At 42.6% G+C, this 22,719-nt stretch overlaps 1 protein-coding gene across 4 annotated transcripts in view; it reads right to left on the reverse strand.

Annotated features, from left to right (window-relative positions):
• flna (filamin A, alpha (actin binding protein 280)) overlaps positions 1-22,719 on the reverse strand; it is a 49,353-nt gene that overhangs the window by 19,348 nt on the left and 7,286 nt on the right. For all 4 annotated transcript variants that reach the window (XM_076740184.1, XM_076740182.1, XM_076740183.1 and 1 more), the window contains exons 3-10: positions 8,003-8,254; positions 6,556-6,653; positions 5,253-5,400; positions 4,871-4,989; positions 4,695-4,772; positions 2,955-3,117; positions 2,649-2,849; positions 301-438 (exon numbers count right to left, since the gene is read on the reverse strand). In XM_076740184.1, the coding sequence (XP_076596299.1) occupies positions 301-438; positions 2,649-2,849; positions 2,955-3,117; positions 4,695-4,772; positions 4,871-4,989; positions 5,253-5,400; positions 6,556-6,653; positions 8,003-8,254 (1,197 nt within the window). The remainder of the gene's footprint in view (positions 1-300; positions 439-2,648; positions 2,850-2,954; positions 3,118-4,694; positions 4,773-4,870; positions 4,990-5,252; positions 5,401-6,555; positions 6,654-8,002; positions 8,255-22,719) is intronic.

Here is a 22,719-nt window from a genome sequence, read left to right on the forward strand (position 1 = left end):
TCACTAAGAAACATTACTTTCACATCACATTTTTCACACATTCACAGGTGACTTGAGCCACTGTCAATAGGCAATATACTCACAATAGGGCAGCATTATGTGGGACAGTATTAAATCTATTGTCATTTTCTGATCTATCTGGTCTATCTCTTGCATTCACAAGCTAATCACTGTTTCAAATGGGTTTACAATGGATTTGCTGCATTTCAGACCTTCCCTAAAGTGATGTGTTACAATTGATGGATAGGGAAATCAATAGGCAGTAGTAAAAACAAGTGTGGTGCCTGCAGTGCAACTCACTGGGTCCCTTGATGGACACTTTGAGGTCTCCAGTGCCAGCTCCTTTGGTGTAAACCTTAAAGTCTGCAGTCTCCTTCACCCTCAGGCCCTTTGGCTGCAGACCACGACCCTTAGCTCTGCAGAGGCTGGGGTTACATGCTGTGGAGAGACACAATAAAAGAGTGAGAGAGGAACAGGCTCAGAGAGCAGCTCACAGTATTTTGACTCCAACATTATGACTGTATGTGAGTTCTGCAGTGATTTCAGTGGGGAGAAGAAGAATGAGGTGCAGCGTGAATGATATGAATCCAAAACAGTTCCTATCTGAACAGTACATCCATCATTTTCAAGAAGGATGAAGGGTTACTGGAAAGCTTTTGGGGCTTTTCAGTTGTCCTTTCCCGCCTTCCTCCTACCCTGCACATCCCTCCTTTGCCTCTTATCCATCTATCTTATTCTGCAGAGGGTTTTCATAGACCACAGTGAAGGAAATGAGCCTTTATCCTCGCACAGAAGTGGAGTATCCTTCATATCTCTTGATTACAAGTGTTTAAAATTGGAGAGCTGAGTCACAGTTGGATGGCCTGCAGGAAGCAAAGGAAAAGGAAACCCCACAGGAACAGAGGCACAAGATATCTTCTAGGGAGTAGACTATTTGGACCTCTAGGAAAAAGAATAAATCGATATTTCATTATATTAAAATCTATGTTGATGTCAGCAGGTGATGTGTGCAGGTCTGCATGGCTTTTTTTTTTCCCTTTCCCCCAGATAAATGGAAAAATCTGAATCAAAATAATCTGAAAACCTTTCTGTATTATGCCCTTATACAATATAATATATTTTGATAGCTTGTACCTAACGACTTTATCAATGGTTAACAAATAATTCATTAATTCTTTATAGATCAGCTACAAGCCAATTTAAAAGAACAAGTTTTGAGTTGCCAAATTGTGAAGAGTCCTTAGATCAATTAGACCCTTCAACCACTTATGTCAAGAAAAGAGCTGCAGAGAGTGAAGACCAAAATCCATTTATTAACAGCTTATTAACACTTTTTAGCTTTAACGAAACTTACGAAATATTAACATTTGTAACTGCAGTTTTTTTATTTATAACTGCAAACTTGCTTGTAAAGCCCATTGAGACAAACTGCAATGTGTACTACTGATAATGTGATACTGCTTTTCCCAGGGGCTGTGATCATTTATTAAAGATAGTTAAATACATTTTTGAATAAGACATAACATTCTTTACATTACAAACTTAAAGTTGATTCTATAGACAATAAAACACTCACTTAGTCTGGTTTGACCAGTAGCTGATGGTGGCAAACTTTAGAGACACTCCTGCATATCTGACATTATCGAGTCAGTTCTGTGACTTTATGACTTCCTTTACTTGTGATACTGCTGAACTAAATCTTAACATTTAGCAGTATCCCGTTGCTGCCACTGTTTAGCAAAAGTTCCATGAGATTGTTTTAATAAATTATGAACATTTAGAAATGCATTATTACCAAATAGAAAGGATGGCTTATTTATCATGTATGAGACAAAATAAATAATTCATTAACCATTAACAAAGCCATAAGTGGTACCAAAATGTTTTCCTGGGCAAAAAGAAACTACAGCTTTGAGGTGGTATTCTTCTTCCATTGACATCTGAGAATATGTTTGTGAATGGATATGTTGATGGAGTCATTTTGAGTTTAGAACCCAACAGGCAGATGACACAGACCACACATATAAAGCAAATCTACAGTGGGAAATTAGTCAAGTCACAAGTAGAAACATGCAATTCCACCAAAACACACATACAGAGTACTCAGTCCAACATCACACACAGCTCACCCACTCATGCATGCAATCACACGCACACAACACAGCGGGTACCCAAGAGAGATCCTAGGAAACAGGAAATGACAGCAGAAGGAAGAGGCCGTTCCAGAGAGAGGACAGATACCATCAGGTCTCTATCAAAGAGAAGAAGGGAAGGAGGGAGGGGAAGAGAGGAGAGAGGACACAGCATCCAGAACAATGACAGGACAAGACAGCAAAACAGTAAATACAAATGAAGAAAAAACAGAAAAGAGTGAGCAAGGATTGAAGGTTTAAAATGGTTTTCTCTTGTAAACAGTGATACACAGTGGATGTTGTTTTAGCTATAATATAACATAATAACACTGAGATCTTGGACTTTCATTAATATAAGTTTGGTCATTGACTGGGAAAACCAGTCAAAGTACAGAAAGTACAGAATGTTTCAGTAACGTCCTCTACAGAATGACTTCTAGACACAAGCTTTCTCAGTCACACTGGAATACGACTAGAACAGGCTGGCGGCTGAGGAACCACGTGTAGAACTCTTACCCTCTCCCACAGTGACTGTGAAGGGACTCTTGCTGATCTGACCACCAGCGAAGGTGACGTAGATGATGTGCTGGCCCTCCTGGGTGGGTTTGTAGGTGCAGCGGTAGCTGCTGTTGCCCTTGTCCTCAATGGTGCAAGTCACTGTATTCTTCTTGCCGGCAGGGTCCATGATAGTTACCTCCACCTCGCCAACACCAGCACCTGAGACGACGGAAGGAGATGAGGGGATACAAGAACAGTAAAAAGACATATCATATTCACGCAGGCGAAGAGACCAAACCTCTCTTACATCATCCATGTTATTACCTGCGGTGTAGACATCAAAGTAGGTGGTCTTGTTGGCGATGTTTCCTGACGGCTCGAGGCCTGGTCCCTGGGCCGTGGCCTTGCTGGAGTCTCCCTGAGCCATGCCGACCTCCACCTCGAAGGGGCTCTTAGAGATGTGCTGCCCTGCAAACAACACTGTCACCTACAGAGCAGAAAGCAGAGACTGAGAGGTGTGTCTGGAACCTTCAGGATACCTGCAGTGTTGAGTGTCGGCGTCTTACAAGAGTTGATTTTAGCAAAAACTCACTCAAATTCACTTCAACGAATCAGAATGATAAATAAATGTTTTTTAATGATTAATCCATCTAACATGTTTTGTTGTTTGTCCAGGTATCATCAATCTAATGAACTATATCATTAGAAATCATTGTTATACAGTAAACTGCTGGGAACCACTGAAAAAAGGAAACAATAAATAATTCTGGGACATAAAGTTCATACTGTTTTACACCATACTATTATACGGTGACCACTATGATCAGTTTATGGTTAACATGTTTGACCTGGCAGGACAGACGTTTTGGATTGTTTGCTTTTCATCTTTTTTTAGTCAAAATGCTTATTAGTCTTTTTGGCATGTGCAGTCACAAAAGAGTTTTTCTCAACCTCTTCAAAGTGTGCATCTGCGGGGAAGCGAGAGAGAGGCAGCAGGCTTGTCAATGGTAATTCTTGCCATTATTGGATCAACATTGTCGAGAGACACTGGGAACAGCTTGTGTCTCACGTTTGAATCCTTGCCTTGCTTGTCTCAGTCCCTCTTACTCTGTGGTTTTCACACTTGAATTCAGTGTTCTTGTCTGTGTGGTTTCTGTGGCTGCTTTGACATGCAGTACAGTATAATGGTGTTCAAGGTTGCTCTTTGTGGTACTATTGTGTCTAAAATGGAAGGGAATTGTTGTTGATAACAGTTAAATGTAACATTTCCAAGCCATTCAAGTTTGTGCATCACAGTGTGAGCTACAGTCACCTTGAACTTCATTATTTATTATTAACATGGAAGATTCTAAAAAGAGGATAAAGGACTATTTGACCACTGAATGCACAAGCCCTCTTACTGAACACTGCTAATTCATTGCTTGATGTAATTTGCTGTTTTATTTCAAATCTTGTTTCTTTTATATGCAACTTTTATGCTGCTGTCTTGGCCAGGACTCCCTTGTAAAAGAGATTATGAATCTCAAAGGGAATATTCCTGGCAAAATAAAGGCTAAATACAGTTGACAAAGTATCAAAATTAGAGCACTTGTTATGTCAATTGTGAAAACATTTGCACTGAAAGTAGGCTGAAATATTCATTTCTCATATATTTACTATTCAATGAAATAACACTTTTCATAAAAAAGAAATACTTTTTATAAGAATATAAAACTTTCAGGACTCAGGACTGCTTTTCATAGAGCAATGCATCTTTAGTTTTTTACGACAATCTGCAAATTATGCTCAGTCACTAATAACTACAGCTGTTTAGATATAAGTAGAAATAAGTGGAGTAAAAAGTACAATATTTCCTTTGAAATGGAATGAAGCAGAAGTATAAAGGGGCATAAAGTGGAGCAAAAGTATCTCAAAACTATACTTAAGTGCATAAATAAGTGTACTTTCGACCACTGACTTCCTGCATCATTGGCCTAAACTCTACATAGTCCATGTGTCCCTTTGTGACTCATGCCACAGTTATGTCAGATCAGTCTTCAGCCTTAAAAACAACTCTGAACTTACCTTGTGCATGCCAGTGACTTTAGGGATGTAGAAGACAGAGTAGGTGCGGTTCTTATCGTTGTTGGCTGTAACTTTAGCCTGGAGGAAATTTTAACAGAACGGTTATGCCATGATGACCAACAATGTCAATAGCAGTATCTCACAAGGACTAAGAAGTCAAATCAGCAGTGTCTTACCTCCTCTCTGTGCCCTGCAGGGTCCTCCACGTAAACCAGCACCTCTCCCATTCCTGCACTGATGGTCTCCACAGTGAACACAGCCTTCTTCATCACAACATTACCAACAGGCTCGACACCTTCAGAGAGGAGAGGTGGCAGGAGAGTTGGGACAGTTCATAAAACAGGTGCATATGGGACATATGATCCTGGACTAACACAGAGAGGGCTGCAGGTGTGGATGAACTGAAATTCCTTCTCAGTGCCTGACTATAGCCTCTAGCTCACAGTTTTTGGATACATGGCTGTAAACATAAAACTCATCCCTGCTCTAAACTGATCCAGCTGCTCAGCTCAATACAACAGCCTTTGTCTTGCTGCAGATGTGTGTGTTTGTGTGTACCTGGCCCATAGGCGCGGGCCTTCTTGGGGTTGAGTTTGGGTCGGAGAGGTGCGCCAGGCTTCAGTTTGGCTTTGGGGAACTGGGACAAGTAGGTCATGACTGAATGTTCATCCACATTGGGGTCAACAATCTCTTCAGGGGTTATCACCTAAGAGGTCAAGACATGAAGAGAAACGATTTTCTTGTTAGCATATTTTCTGATGAGAAAGAAGTGAGCTGCAGTGCTTGCATAGTTGTCATGGAGACTATTACCCACAAAAATCAACTGAGCAGTGTTGTGATTTAGCGGTCAGAACACATACCAACCTCTTCCTCAGCTCAGAAAGTACCTGGTACAAACTCGCACGCAAACCAACAGGAACCCACTCATACAGACACACTGACTGTCTGATTCTACAAGCCACAAAGACAGCAGGGGAAGGACAAAGGCAGTTTGAACAGAAGCAGAGCTGAAGGCGGAAACAGCAGCAACCACAGAGTCAACTGTTGGCATGCTATGCTGTGCCAGCTGCCTGCACTGTGCCAATCATGCCAACACAACACTGTCAGACACAGTCACACTGTCTGTCACCAGAGCGACCCACCCCAAGAACCAGCACAGCAACACCAAATATGGTGAACTCAGTTTTAAATCTCTATTAAATGTTCAACTTTTCATCCTGGACAAAAACTAAAGGGAATATAAGGTGAAGGTCATGTGGATTCTGTAAATGACGTCCAACTGAACATCCCACAAGACTCAGCACTGTTGCAGTACTGCATGCTAAATGGATTCTGTCCCATACAGATAGACAGACGACGTCTCACTCTGTCGTGGGAACGACAGAAACACTCGGTTCACTCTCGGTTGTATGCATCGTTACACAAGCAGTGGAAGAACCAGACAAGTTTGTCATTTCAACTGGCAACAGTCAAGAGTTAGCTAAAAATGAGAAGCTGCTACCTCAAAGTTCTCTACACTGAACTTTGCTAATGATGATGACCGACAAGACAAGAATTCCGTATTTTTTTTTTTTTTTTTTTGCCAGCCTCTCATTGTCACTCTCCTGTGCACCGACATGCTGCAATGCAGAGGCTGGCTGTGGTAAAGGAGAGCAGTGCTGCAACACGAACAGACCGAGGTCGTCAAAGCACAGCACAGATTTCAGCTGAGCCATTAAAACATATCGAGATCACCCTGACACTGATCTGAATTCACCACTGTATTGCTTATGAATTCAACTTTTCATTTGTAAGAGGAAGAATGTGCCGTTTCTTATTTGAAAAGAAACATATTGGTCCATTGTAATGGTATTTATGTTACCTGTGGGATGCCCAACCAGTCATCAGCTTGCTGCATGGCCTCACGGGCATTGTCCACTGGTTTGGTCTGATCCCACTGGTCCCAGTCAGGACACAGACCTGCAGGAAATTGAGGAGGTGAATTTGATTGAACACAGGAAGCAGCAGGGCAATAATTCATCATCTAATGTACAAGTAATAATAATAATAATAATAATAATAATGATAGTTTTAGTTTTGTTTGTATAGCACATTTCATATAGGAATTGCAGTTCAAAAGGCTTTACAATCAAGAAACCACATGCACCAAGTGCTTCACATAGAATAGACATAAAAAAGGATACAAAATTAATATAAACAATGTAAAATAAGATGGAGAAGTAGAAACATATCATGACAATATAAAGAGGTTATAATGTGACAGCCATGTCTATAGTGTAAACTTTAATTTAAAACTTTAACTTTTTGTCTCGCTAAATAAAAGCATGACAGGAGCCATCAAGACCTTAGTTGAAACTTAAAGTTATTCTCAACGGGCCATGAAGTGCTGTCAGTATCAAACAGTATTTCTGTTGGATTGAGAGACATTTAATTACATGGGAACTGCACAAATAAACTGAGTGTTTCTTGAGTTACAGCCAATCTGTCTAATCATGGCCAACATGTTGGCTCCAAAGTTCAGCCTTGACGATGTCCAGCAGATAAAGGGAGAATTCAAAACACGCCTAATCTTAATTTGAAGGTGAATCTGCAGCAGTAATCAGGTGTGGGGTCGTATGTCTCTCTGTGCTCACCAACATGTCTGCCCTTGAATTTGTCTGTTGAATGTTATGGTGTTTCTTCATTATCACAGTGTATCCTGGCAAAGTGTGTCCGCATCAGCAGTTTTTACTGACTTGTTCGTAACTGACTCAAGTCTTAAGGTTGTTATTTTTGGACGGTGTTGGAAATCTTTTGCTGGAGGGAAATAAAAGCTTTTGCTGAGTCCTTATCTCCGGCTCAAGGCTGCTGGTGATCCACAGGTATGCCAAGCATCCTGAGCATGTAAACACAAACCTCCTTTATGCCTCACTTTCCTTCACCTTCATCCCTCCTCCCCTCGGTATCCTCATCCTCCACCCTGCTCCTCTTCTCTCCCCACTTTCCCATTTTAACCAGACCATAGTGAGAAGGTTCAGTACTCGCCCTCCTCTCCACTCTGTTCAACTTTTCACTCTCACACAGAGGAGAATTACGCTCGTGGTTTCCCTGACCTCAGATCTGCAGCTGTCAATCACTGTTGTGTGCAGACAGTTATGATGCCAAATAGTTCAAATACTGTATTAAACTGAGATATTCCAATATCATCAGCTCATATGGGCGAGTGTTTCAGGTGACTGGCACTGAGCTGTTATCCTCCACAGGTAAATGTTTCTGGCACTTCGTACTTGGCTGATGTTCATTCACACACAGACCCACACTTCCCTCACCTGGAGCACAGCTGTCGACCAGGGCCCCCAGGGCCCGGCCGGTCTGCCAGTCCCTGTTGAAGTTGGTGATAGGAAGCTCGGGCAGTTTGTTCTGGATCCATCCCAGCAGCCTCTGCTTGGGCGTCTTCTGCTTGACGTCATCCCCCTCCTCCTCCTCATCCCACATGGGCATGGAGATGGAGTAGTGCAGGATCAAGGTCCAGATCAGACCTAGGATCAGCTTCAGGTTCCCATCCACGATGGCTTTAGAGTCTGGAGTTTAGAGGAAGAGAGGGGGGGAAGATTTGAAGCCATGTTACCATGTTTAAGCATTCACACAAACCTGAAAAACTGTCATCCAAATCTCAGAGGACAGATGAATCTTTTTTATTTAGAAGCGTTAAGTTCAGTGGAAAGAAAGGGGGCTGATGGATCAAAAGGGTGGAATCTGAAAATTCCTGGAGATGATTTTAGATGCAGCGCTCCTTCAAAAAACAACCATAAAGAGTGTTAAGAGGAGAAAACACTGCGCTAGAAACAGTTGACTCTAGGAAGGCTCTTGTTTAATTTTTTGCTACTTTTTTGCTATCTGATGTACAACGTCTGTAAGGAGGGAGTAGGATGCATACCTAGGATTCATGGACCATGGTCTGGTCTGGCAAGCGCAAACAATAGTATATGTTTTGTTTACCCTTCGTCACCTTTTGTTCAGACTAAAATGTGGTTTCAGACCACTTCACAGCACAGATAAAACATCAGTTCTGGATCATTGTGCAGTCTTTGATACTGATTACAGTTCAGTCTGTGCGTTCTCCCACTACGCCAAATTATGGACAACATAAGATTGCTTAGCAGACAAAAAGCTAACCAGACAAACCCTGAGTTATTCACTCTCCCACCAAATGACTATGGTCCCATTGACACTGCGCTAGTGTAATTCAGTCAAAGTTCTTGCTCAGCTTCATTCCACATTAATAAGCCCAAGTCAGAAAACTCTGGGGTCAAATGTGAGCTTCAGCAGCCACATCAAGGCAAAAACTAACCAGCATTTTATCACCTCAGACACAGAAAGACATGGAGATCTCATGTTCAGGCAGGATTTGGAGAGCTGTCTGCATGCCTTCACCTCCGGCAGGGTGCAGACAGAAGCGTTGCTGCTTCAAACTTTTCATGGCTGCACGCAGACAGAACCAACTTCTTGATGATGTCCCGATTTGAACCACTTTCAAACCTGAATTGAACTGTGCTTTTGATTGATCAATTCTTTACAGCACTTTCATTTTTTTTCTACTATAACTGTACCAGCTTTATTTCATTTTTTGTCTAATTGTATCTTTACTTTATCACATCTCAATTGATTTTATTTTCCATTTTAATGTCTTTTTAAATGTTGAGCTGCTATACAAATAGACTTACCTTGCCTTTAGTGTCTGATACACATTCTATTAAAGACCGAAAAAGTAATGTTTTTGTCTGAGACGTAATCAGAAGGGGGAGACAAATTGTGAAAGAAAGTATCATGATGAGTGTCGACTCTAGGGAATTTTCCAGATGAATCATATTGCATGAGTTATATAAATGTTCACATGGGGACATCTGTGGAGAAGTGAACTGCTTTCATTACAAAGTGCAGCACATGCATGTGACACCTTTTGTTTTTAGAACAGCCACCACCCTTCTTAAAATGTTGAGATTTTCTGTAGTAACATGAAGTGTGTTGTGGGAGTGGAGATAGTTCATGAGAGATTTAAACTCCTCCATTAACACACAGTCCATATTACAACAGACTGACACAACAGCACATCCAGTAACATGTTTGGTTGTTCTGAGTTACATTTGAGGCGTTTGTCTGAGTTCAGGCAGAACCACGGAGGAGAAAGTGATGCAACCAGAAGCTAGCCCAGGCATGAGGAAGAGAACCACACACACACACACACACACACACACACACACTACAGTGTGCACGTCATGTTGAAAGAGGCAGTTGATCGGGACAGATGATTACCCAGGTCCAGCCTTGAGGAAAGGGTGGAGCAGTGTGTTTGAGAGTCTCCTAGCTGATGGTGATTAGAACATAGTGAGGGAGGAAAAGTTCTGGTTCTTGTAGGAATTTGAGGCTATGGGCTGATTGCTATCGAGGGCGTACGGAAGAGGCCTGATGGGTTTGAGGCTTTCAGCTTTCTGCAGGAGGCCTGAAAAGTTTGCTTTGGGTCTGTTAACGGGGACGTGTGTGAATCCCACGTCTGACAGCAGCTGCGCTCAGTTGGCTGTTTCTCTGTGAGTTCAGACGTTTCAACACTCTGATTAGCACTGCAGACGGCATGAAAACAGAGAGAATGAGGCCAACATAACATCTCTGGGCAGGAGAGCTACAGGCTATTCTGATTGCAGCGCCGCTCACACTGTTGTCAACTTCATTTGTTTTGGTATTGTTGTTTAGACGGGAATAATTGTTGGTAGCAGCCGCTCAACCTCAATAACAATGAGGTCTTGAATGAGTCTTTTTTTGTCCTTGGATGTTTTTGCTAAAGAGTGCTGGGGCTGCGGTTAGGGGCTGGGGCTACTGAACAGGCTGAATATTTAAGGCCTGCAGTAGGAGGTTCTGAGAGCTGCAGGAAGAGTTGAGGACAGGGTCGGGCTGGATGGGGGTCTAAACCAAAAGGGGGAGGGGTGGACTGTCTAGAGCACAAGAATTTCCCAATTTGGAAACACAAAATTCTATCTGTCTGTCTGATGTATGATGAAGCTAAGAGAAACACAGGCTGTTCAGACATGAAAAAAGCAAATGTAGCACACACAGAAACACATGCACGCTGCACATCAGAGGACTTCAAATTAGAGAAGTTCTCTGCCAACATGCTGAACTACAACAGTGCTCTGAAGCTGCCAGCCCTGCAATACATGACATGTCAGCTGCTCCCAGTGGAAAAATACGCCCTGCACGGTGATAAAGCACAGAAGGGTCAGATGAAAGGCCTGTTTGGATGACCCATCATCATGGGAACTATGAGTGAGCTAGATCGTTATAGCGGCCGAATGGTAACTCGGTCCACTCAGGAATGATAGCAAAGAAGAAGAGACTAACAAAAAAGCTAGAGACATGAGAGACAGCAAAGAGTGACTGTAAAGAAGAGAAAGGGAGGAACAAGAGAGAGAGATGTTGCCTACAGACAGAGATAAAAATGATAGCTATAAATTGCCATTTGGACTGACAGGAGGGTGTGGATGGGGCCTGCATGTGTAGCACAGGCTGGTACTTGCAGCAGGAATGCAGATCAGCTATGGTAGAGATGTGTCACATAGCAGCCCGTCAGCCACCACAACACAAACACACTATAACAGGACCACAACATGACCAGAACAAGAGCAGAGAAGCCCACAGAGTGTGTTCAACTAATGATTGTTTTCCAGCAACTACAAGGAACTTTGCTTTTGCGCTGATTTTGTTAACCCCTGTGGATGAAGGCACCAAAAACATCTTGACCTAGCTAGCACATGCATTTGCTTTGGAAGCAAGTGAAAGAAAGATGGTACTTATTTGTAACATTATTTTCTTCTTTAACTCAGATGCACACTGATGATGTAATGTATCTATTTGTGGCAATGTAAGATTGATAACTATAACATGACAAAGTAAACTTCATTTTATTTTTGACTTTGTTCACATGCTTAGGTTACATGTAAGCCTACAGATTCAGCTGCTCAGTAATAGTAATTTCATTGAGAAAGCTAAAGTGATCAACCTTCTCTAGCACTGTTATGTCTTCATAACAATAAGGCAAAAGCAAGATACACCTCAGAAGCAAGGCGAACATAAAATGTCAGATTATAAGCCAGTGGTGTTACAGTCACGTCCACCGTGACCATTCCCTCCATGGACTGTAAACCACATCTCGTTGTTTTGGGCCTTTAAGCTTGTTTGTTCTTCACTCAATTCTTTTCCTCTTTACTGATGTTGCCCCACTATCATCCATAACCACAAGATATAATGTCAAAAGTAAAATTCTCTACAGAAATATCTCCTCCTGATTGCTGGCTAACGTACTATTCACTGTGAAACTTTGCTGTGTAAACACTGGCTCTTCTGGTCTGCGGGCCATAAATCGTTTCATCTGATTAAACAGGGAATCAGGGCTGGTGACAGCCATTAAGACTAAATACATATAAACAGCCAAACATCTTGTTGATGGTCTTGTTTGCTCATGTAGGTCATATAGAGCAATCAGTATTACATTGAGACTGTTTCATAACCACTTAAATATCCCTTGCAGCTGCATTAAATATTGTGTGTTTCAGAAAAATTATTTGTCTAGAAAAAGTCAAAATGAGTGAAAAACTGCCATCACAAACTGCCATGTATAATCTACCATCACTAGAGCAGTTGATAACACAGGTGGTTTCAGTGATCCACACAGAGGTCAACAATAATCAAAGCTGTCCAGCACAGGGCATCGTCTCAGGTTTGGACAGCAGACAGGAAGCTGTCCTCCTCACAGGCATTGTTAGGACATAAACTCTGACACACATTCTGAAAATGTGTGTATCTGTGTTGCCCTTTGATTCATGCCTCTCACACACAAAGCCACTAAACATGCAAGGAATCTGCCAGCATTCCCGGCAGACCACAGAGCACCAAGCCTGACGGAGCCCATATACGGACACATAGTGCCGCAGACTCCCCCCTCTGCCTGCTGACTCACACCCCCCTCTGTGAGAGTGCGTGCGTGCGTGCGTGTGTGTGTGTGTGTGTGTGTGTGTGTGTGTGTGAGTGAGAGAGAGAGAGAGAGCACAGAGTGTGGAGGCTACTGTGGTCAATGCTCCTTTTGCCCCCAAAACTCCCATGACTCATCGATTTGGCTCGTTGCTGCCGCCCCTCAGTGACATTGTTATGACATCATCGCAACCCCTGATCCCGAGCCTGACCTGAACTCAGGGGGGTAGAGGGAGGGAGGAGAGGAGAAAGCGCAGAGGGGAGCGACAGCAGGAAGAAAGGTTCTCCACAACGTTCAGATTGTAGTGCAACATCTGGAGCAGATTAGTACAGAGATCTTGTAAGGCCAACGACGAAACAGCACAGAAGATCTAGATGGCCCTGAGGTCTTGCCCTGCCCATCGCTCATAATGTCCTTATAATATCCTTATACTTGTTCATGCAGAATGGAAGGATTGTCAGGACATAGATCTATCTACCAATACATGACCCTGCTTGTGTGATTAGGTATTGACTGTATGCATATTCAAAAGCAGGTCACACCGACATAATTTTAGACACTTCTTCCACTTCCATTTTTAGCTGGACCTACAATAACTTTCTTTAGAGAAGGTTGGCTACTCTGAGTTGATTTTCTTTATGAATAATCTTAATATCTTAATAATATCTATGTCTTCTGTGGCCACTCTGGCCTGTGGCATTCTCCAAGGCCCCATCCTTGGTCCACTTTTTTGTGTATACATGCTGCCATTGGGACATATGCATAAACACAAACTTCAGAATAATTGCTGAGTGGGTGACACACCATTTTAATACATAAAAACCAGCAAAGAAGCCAACTTTCATTAGTTATGGCCTTGTCTGACAGAAATACAAGGCTGGCTGTCACAACACTTTGTACAGATAAAAAAAAAATCTGAAATCATTTTCTTTGGCAGGCCACCTCTATTTTAAAATATTTTGCTTCTCCGTCTCCAGATATCAAACCTGCAGCCAGAAACTGGGTGTGAAGTTTGACACTGACCTTTGATTTGAAAAATAACTTTGAAAGTCAGATTTTAGGATTTTACTGATTACTTTTAAAGCACTCCATGGTTTAGCTCCCGGTTACAGCACATTACTGAATTGCTGCTCCCCCATGAGCCAGAGCACAGTGTCAGATTCTCAGGCAGGGCTCTGCTGGCTGTGACTGCTGGTGACCAGTCAGGGCCCCTCAGCTCTGCATGAGGATATAATGTTATTTCCAACATGTCTTGTATATTATTATTGCTGTTGTTGTTGTTTTTATCTTTGTAGTTGGATTTTGCCTCAGTCCTGAAATGGTTTGACACTACTTAAACCATGTAGAGCAGTTTGTGAACACTTTGTTTTGAAAAGTGCCGTATAAAGATTTTTTATTAGTAGTATTAGGGTTAGGGTTAAAAAGAGCAAGTATAATTAATTAATTATATCAATTTAATTGTTCATTGTAGTGCTCATCTTAGAAATTTGAATAAATTACATTATTCATTCTAGTCTTAGATTAAACTGTTTTACTGATTACAACTGTGCTGGATTGTGATGGAATTTATTTTAATGTGGCCTTCCCACCCATTATCATTCCTCCAATACTCTACAGATGACATTGGCCTTGAGCCCGTTATGTATAATGTACACCACTGAGTGAGTGGGCCGATCATGTCATACATGCTGAACACATTTACTTTTGGCAGACTTCTCAGACAGATAGTCAAAGTGTAATAGGTCTAGCACTACAATGGTACGTACACACACACACACACACACACACATACACACACACACACACACACACAGAACAAGTCATGCCTGGAAAAGGGGGAGTGGTTGGAGTGACCAAAACCCAGTCAGACAGAACACTCTGAGGAAATGTCACACATTCCACATTGCTCTTATCACACACAAACAAGCATGTGCCCGCCCGCATGCACGTACACAGAAAATGTCTAAAGACTTCTCAAATCATTTGCTCATAGCTTTATACATCCCAAAGCTGAAAATCTGTGACCTGGAGCTCCAACCTCTCCTCCTTCCCTCTAACTCCATGCAACAAGCCACACTGGAGCTACTCTACTTCCTCCTCTTCCTTTCTACTCCTTCTAGTCATCCTGCCTCCCTCCCTCCCTCCCTCCCTTCCCTTCTCTTCACTCCCTCCACTGGAACAAGTTCCTCCTGGTTTTTTAGCCTTAAAAGGGCAGAAGCAAACTGGATCCTGGCAGCCCTCCAATTCCCTGGGCTCTGGTTACAGGCAGAGGGAGGAGGGAGGACAGGACAAGGGAAGGGAAGGGAGGCAGGAAAGAAAGTGGAAGGCCAAGAAAGAAAAGAGGAGGGAAAAAGGCAGGGAAAAGTGCTGTGTGAGACATTTTTAAAGCCAGCACTGACAACAGCACCCACTGAGGATGGGCTGAGATATGTTCATTTGAGTGAGGAGACCAGAAATGCAAACAAAAAAAAACAAAAAAAAAAAAAAAGAGCGAGAGAGAGAGAAAAAGTTGGTTTCAAGGGATAGGCAAGAAATGAAAAAAGAAAAACATGAGAACAGGGAGCAGGAAGAAGAGCAAGTTAAGAGAGAGGCTGAAGCAGTGAGGGGAGGACACAGGCACCACATAAAATGATGAATGAGAAGGTTTAATTAATACCATGCAGCTCTAATCAACTGTTTGTTTCCTGGAAACATCTGAGAACTATGATCAACCATAAGAGCAGAGTTTAGAATTCCAAGTAATTGATAGTTCTTGGCCTGGCAAAAATGACTCAGGTCTGGAAAAGTAGATCCCCTCCAGACGCGTTTCTGGCACGGGAGCCCAGGCTGTGTCTGTTTGTAGGTAAATACATAATGACAGTAAACAAAGCACACAGCAAAAACTCAAACCACTCTGCTCACTCAGTGCACCTTTCTGGGTTTGATTTCCAACATTTTACATAAGAAAGAATGTTATTATATTACAAAATAGGGTGTCATTGCAGTTTTTCTAAATATCTCACTTAACAACTGCAGGTTTTTGTGAGTGAATTAAAGAATATGTTGCTTTGGGTCTGCTTGTTCAGCCTGAACATGAGCCATGGGGTGTTGGGGCATGTTTCCAACTCTGATGTAATGCAATAGCCTGAATACCACTGTACTGAATGGGAATGTGCACTCTGCTAATCCTCAGTATCCACTTGACCAGTCCCCTTTCGCCTGTCCAGACAGGAAGTTATGTTAATGATAATGAGCTGGCAGGAAGTGATCCATTTTAACATAGTGGCTAAAATCTCCGTTATCTCATACTCTGGCCGACGTTCATCTCTGCCCTACGCCACCACAGCCCCTGTCTCATGCACTTTTATCTTGTTTCTGAAAGGTAAGATTAAATTTGATGCCGTGTGATATCCCTAACACAAGCGGGCTCTCAGTCTACAGCCGGGGTCTGGGTCTGGGTCTGGGTCTGGGTCTATATAGTGCTCTCTGCTTGTCTGATGACTGACACTGCAGCTTTAGCATGACTGTTGTAATTACTTAAGGACATTTAGCTTAAACCTGCATTAACTGATGTTGGGGCCACTTAAGGGCAGCAGAAACAATCTATAAACACTGGCATACTTTATGAAGTTGATATGGCAAACTTGTTAGCAAACAGCGGCTTGTTAACACATCCAACCGAACCATAGCAACACTGACATTCATTTGGAGTCGTGTCTCTAGAGGCCCAATGAATCTATGCCCAATAATTACTCTCCTTTTAGCTCTGTTTTGGTCTCCACCAACTGCTGAAAAAAATACTGGATCTTTACCTGCTAAATGCTCCACTATGTTCACCAGCTAGTTGCTATGTTCGTCTGTCTGCTGACAACAACACTAATGAAGCGAAGAGAGTGAACTAAAACAGGAAAGATGCAGGCAGTGAAATCAAAAAGGGGAGTAAAAAGACACTGGAGCAGAGGAGGACTGCAGAGTTGGAGATAATTCACTGTTGGCCAGCGAGTGACACTTTTCACAATACATGAAATCATTTAATCCATTGCTAATACACAGTATCGACCGGAGCAGCCTCAATTACTCAGACCTGGGGTTTGGTGATATGACAGAAAGTGAGACTATTGAAATGAATCCACTATCAGAGGATGACATGTGCACCAAGCTCTCTAATATCTCTGCTTAATTTGCTAATATACTGTAAATGCATTACCAGGAGTGCTTTACTGCATCATTTATTTGACTTTTTAGATTTTTGTGTCGATGTGATGCAGTGATTTGCTATGACTTGGTATTTTGTTCACTTTCATTCATTCCCCATTAAGCAGATTGTGCTGACCAAGCCAAACAGTGAAGTGCGCATGGTCTTGGGATCTGCCTTTGGAGTCTGAGTAAATACAGTGCATGTAAACACAGAGCATCACTGCTGCTGGGTGGCAGCTGCAGTGGCTGCATTGGTGTTCTGTATTTTGAATCACTGTCATGTCATTATTAACAAAAACTTGCGCAATTGAAATCATGTCCATGTAAACTGCAAATAAAAACAAAATGCAGTTATTTGCAAACAAACAACAACAACAGTTTGACGAACTGTCCCTGAGCTCATGTATTAATATCCTTTATACAATCATGTGTTCACAAAGTGGTGACCCTCTCTACATCTTCGCTTTCATACCCAATCATGATACTGTCACCTGTTACCAATCAACCCGTTTACCTGTGGAATGTTCCAAGCAGGTGTTCTTGGAGCATTCCACATCTTTCCCAGTCTGTAGTTGCTCCTGACCCAACTTGTTTGAAATGTGTTGCTGCATCACATTCAGAATAATCAGATATTTAGAAAAATCAATGATGCTGATGAGGTCAAATATTAAATATATTGTCTTTGTACTGTTTTTAAATGGAGGATATGTCAGAAAGGATTAGCAAGTTAGCACATTCAGGTTGCAGTTATGCATTTTACACTGTAACTTCTTAAAGAAGAAATAACACATTCTTCCTTTCACAAATGAACATTTGAAGTAAAATGTTCTAACACTTGCTGTCTTCAATACCGTAAAGGGTCTTGTTGCTACTTGTATTATATGATTCACAATGAGTGGAAATGATCATTTTTGAATGACAATTTTCACTCTCACTGAAAAACTGGAAATCATGATGATGTGACACTCGTTGGTCTGTACCAAACAAGCAAACAGTAGATCTGAAGGCCAGTGTATCTCTGCAGCACTGCAGTACCTCATTATAATGCTCTTTTGTCAAAAAATTGCACCCTGGGCAATTTGGATAGTGCGCTTGGCAAGTTTGAATAATATTTTTATTAACAACAAGAATAATAATATTAAACTGTTCAGCAGAGCTTTCTGTGTAACTGATACAATGGAGTTAGTTTGCAAACTTTATTCCTCTGCTTTGCTTCTGCTACTGCTACACTAGATTTCAGCATTTTCACAGATGAATACATCAGTGAACATGGCTTATTTTGCTTGTTTCACTGCACTGGACTGCTAATCTGTGACATAACTAAAAATGAGATGACTAAAAACAGTGTAGCTGTGGCACAAGCACACAAAGATTGTAACATTAGCAGACAGTCTCAGTAATGTCAGTTGCACAGCAATATGTAAAGTTTGCCAACATTAACCACCATAAGCTGCGGGTCAAACCAGATTACGTAAGACTGTAGCATTAAAATCTCTGCTAAAATCTCTGCCGAGTTTGCTGAAATGTCTTTTATTGCTTAGGAATTCAATTTTTCCAATTCTAAAAGGAAGATTATGTTATCTCTTTATTAAAAGTTAGTCTAACTTTAACTCAGATGAGCATGTCTCATTTCTAACAACTAGTTTTACAAAAACACAAGCATAACTCCTGCTGTGAGTACACTGATCTCCTTTTATCAGCACTACAGAGCAGATTTCATTATTATGTAACAAAGTAACGGGAGGAGACAGCCCAGTTGTTGCCACACAGGCGTCTGTCTCAACCTGCATGTTTCTGCTCCCAGGCAAAGACAGGGGAGCCGCCAGGTACGAAGTTACACCACAGCTCTGTTGCCTTCACATCCTGCCTGTGTGGATGACGGGAAGAGTTTGGCACAATCGCTGCCACCGTACTGTTTCGACAAACTCCACACAGGCTCAGTCAAGCAAAGATAAATACGGTTTTGTTGAAGGGTTTTGAAATCTGGGCTGGGCTCCTGACAGAACGGAGCAAAGATGCTCCTGACAAGAAGCTGACACAGGTTGAATGTCTGCACAGAGAGCACATCATTTAATTAATAAAACTGTCACTAAGTCTGAATCTGCTGAACAGCTAATGTACGTTTAAGCTTTGTTGCGCATACACACACGCACGCACGCACAAAGAAGGTGATGCCAAGTGAAATGATTGAGCTTGTTCAAACATGGGTGTGATGAGCATAGTGCAATATGCACAGATGCGGTCTCTACACATGCACAACAATAATATCATCACAGAAGTCAAGATTTAAAGATCAGATGAATTTCAGACTTTCCTTTAATCTCTGCAAACTAAACATGCAGAGCCCGGCCAATCACATGGAGAGTTTACAGCTTAGTAACTTGACAGTATGAAACCCAGCGAGCCTGAGCCTGTTTGATCAGTGCTACAGTCACTGTCTCTCCCCTCATTCACTCCACTGCCTGCTAGATGGCAGCCTTGACACTCTTTAACTGCATTCCTGACTGAATGCATGCAAGTTTTCCTCTGGATCTATCAGTAATCATGTGTCTGCTGCTGGTGCCAGATCATGTGGGATTTTGTCAAAACTGCAAGAGAGCGAGATTACCTGTTGGGCTGAAACCTCATTACAGTGAACACTAAACTGCAGTCTGTGCTGGGAATGTGAGGAGAGTGCCACTGTGGCTCTGGGTAGAGCTGAGGTTGGTTAACTCTTAAGATTCTCTTATTTCACAGCCTGCTGCTGCGGCCGACATGGTAACAACAGCGGATCCATTTCGAGCGATGAGCCTCATCTCAGTGACGACACACTGTGATTAAACCTGGTGGAGCAGGCCACAGTTTGGCAAGTGTACTGACCATCCTGTTACAGGAGCTTTGCTGTCTAGCTTCGGGCTGAAACAATGAGTTGATTAATCGATTAGTCAATCGGCAGAATATTCATCGCCAACCATATTCAATTTTTTATAGCGCCAAGGACAGGACACTTTCCATATAGAGTCGGTACAGACCATACTCTTTATGTACAGAGACCCAAGCACTTGCTAGTCAATTTATTGTTTCAAATGCCAGTTTGTCCTTTTTGTAAACTTGTTCACTGGCAAGACTTAGATGAGGAGACTGATACCACTCTCATGTCTATGCACCATGAAGCTACAGCCAGGTGATGTTATCTTAGCTTAGCATAATGACTGGAGACATGGGAAATAGCCTGTCCGGCTCTGTCCAAAAGGTAACGAAACAAAAAATCCTTCCCTCAAAAGTTATTCCCCACTCTTTGTCACCATGCCTCATTGCCACGTGTCGATACGAGCACCATGGCATCGAATATAATCAGCCCGAAGCTCGGTGTGGAGCCTGGATATGTTCGCGCTCGTGATTTGTACTACATGCCATTGTAGGCAAAGGACATATTGGAATTTATTACCAGTTGCAGGATTTTCATGGACATGCAACTGCGTCTGCATTTGTAGAGAAGCCAATAGGAATGCCCTCTCTCTGAAATGACCAGTGATTGGTCAAAGTCTCCCGTCACAGGCTACATTTTCTAAGCCTGAAAACAGAGCTTACAGAAGATATAGTTTTCTCTCAGACCACATGAATTAAAATATACTGAAAGTTATTATGGAATTTATGCACAATGATCCCAAAAAAACCACCTGGCTATCTGAGTGCACATTGGATCTCATTTGTTTAATCCATACAAAAATCCAAGTGCAAATGAAAAAAAGCTGTGGTTTTATAGGTGTATGCGGGGGACTATTTCTTGGCCGACTGCATGACTTCCAGCTAGTCACTGAGCCCCGAAAAAACACAACTTGTTGCTTTTACACTTGCGTTTTGTATGGATTAGAGAAAACATGGTGATTAGCGAGCATCAGGGGTGTGTTGGTGATTTATTTATTTTTTCACCTTTTGGGACAGATCTGGGCTAAATGTTTCCTCATTTCTTCTCTGTATGCTAAGCTAACCAGCTGCTGGCTCCAGCTTCATATTAACCATAAAGACATGAGAGTGGTATGTGAGGAAAAGCATGGATGGATGATGACAGTGTTACACTGGGTGCTGGTGCATATCAATACATGTCCATTTTTAGCAAGCAATGAAAAAAAAAGTGAAATGAGAAATGAAAGAGGTGTGGACATAAAGATCCGGTTTGATTGTTATGTCCACACCTCTTCAAAGTCATCAATCAGGGAAATGAAACTAACAGCAGAAAATGTGAAAATAAGGTTTAAAGTAAGCTGGTGAAAGAAAGCAGAAAGACAGCCAGAGCTTCAGACCAAAGAAGAGGGAGGGAGCTTGTGCATCATGCTGAGCAGTGATGGCAGTTTGGTAATTTGTGGTGAGGGTTGCTTGCTGGGTGTGCCCATTTTCTGCAATGAAAGGAGGAAGTAAAAGAGGAGAGCAGGCTCCTCTCTCATCTTCAGATTAAATGACTCAAGAGGAGCAGCTAGGATGGCAGTGAGTCAGCTGGAGGAACAGACAGACAGACAGACAGACAGACAGACAGACAGGGCTGACTAGGATAGCTCATTGGTGCCTGGTACTGTGCCCTGAAAACCAGCACAACAGGCTAATTAAACACACAAGCAACTGCCATTATGATCCATTTGCGTTGATGGTATTATGCTATTGTCCCCCACAGCCTTGATAAACACAGTCTCTACTGATCTGATCTGTCCACAGCCGCTCCAGCTCTTCATGTCCGCTAAAATGGAGGTCAGGCTACAGTAGCCTTTGACATGAGCTTCAAACACTGCTATCAGCTCACCTGTTGGCTGCAGCAGGGAGCAGGAACATGTGTGTGGAAACCATGAGGTGAGCCAGACGTTCCCCCAGCAGGGGATGACAGGGACTCACTCATGTCTGATTCACACAGACTCGGTCACAAACCTCTTCCTTTCCTTCTGACCACAGAGTTTCTGTCCATAAAGGCTTTGTCTCAGGGAGCGGAGCCTGCCTTTGCTCCAGGTGTGGGGAGGGTGAAACATCTGATACAATTGGTCATGCCCATGCAATTTCAATAATGGATTGAATTAACAGTTAGATAACAAGTTCATGAAAGACCTCTGAAACTCTGTGAGAGCCGCTCATTTACTGCAGTGAGGCGATTTACTAGAAAGCGCAACACGAGAAGGCTATATTGTCCCAGTCAGCTCAGAGGAAAATGACTTTAATTCACATGCCATCTGATAAACAACTGCAAAATCACCAGTGCTGTGAGCAGGCAGGCAGCTGCATGTAGGCAAAGCCCATTAAAGCCAGTTTTATGTCACCAACGTGAGCCAAGTCCTGCTGAATGCTGTGGAGATCCAGCCCCAGCCCACTGCACGACATGAGCATAGACAATAGCCCTGTGTCTGTGTGTGTGTGTGTGTGTGTGTGTGTGTGTGTGCGTGAGTGTGCAGGATCAGCTCTATCCTTCTAGGCCTGAATGACATCCCGGCCCACAGAGTTTGGCTCGGACCGGCCCAGCCCGGCTAAGGCAGCTGAGGAACACAGAAAGCCTGGGGCCCCTCTACACAGTCAGACCCCCTCCTCCCAAAACAACCCGCCTCAACTCTGGACAGCCAGAGACAAAAGCACAGCGAGCCTGGACACCAGGGAAACGCCTGCTCTCTCCCTGAAAACACACTTGGTCATGTTACCAACACCAGCAGCTTGAGAAATTGGTGGACTCAAGTGTGTTTCACCACTTTCTTGTTAAGGTGACAGATTTTTTTTCTACTGGGCAGCAACATGCTCAACTTTATTGCCTCTGCACACATGCATTTGACATTATAGTCCAGTTTATCTGATGCCCAGCACTGCTCAAGAAGAGCAGACAAGAATGCACAATCAGCTAAT

Source organism: Chaetodon auriga, chromosome 10, assembly GCF_051107435.1.
Source record: "Chaetodon auriga isolate fChaAug3 chromosome 10, fChaAug3.hap1, whole genome shotgun sequence".
Taxonomy (NCBI): domain Eukaryota; kingdom Metazoa; phylum Chordata; class Actinopteri; order Chaetodontiformes; family Chaetodontidae; genus Chaetodon; species Chaetodon auriga.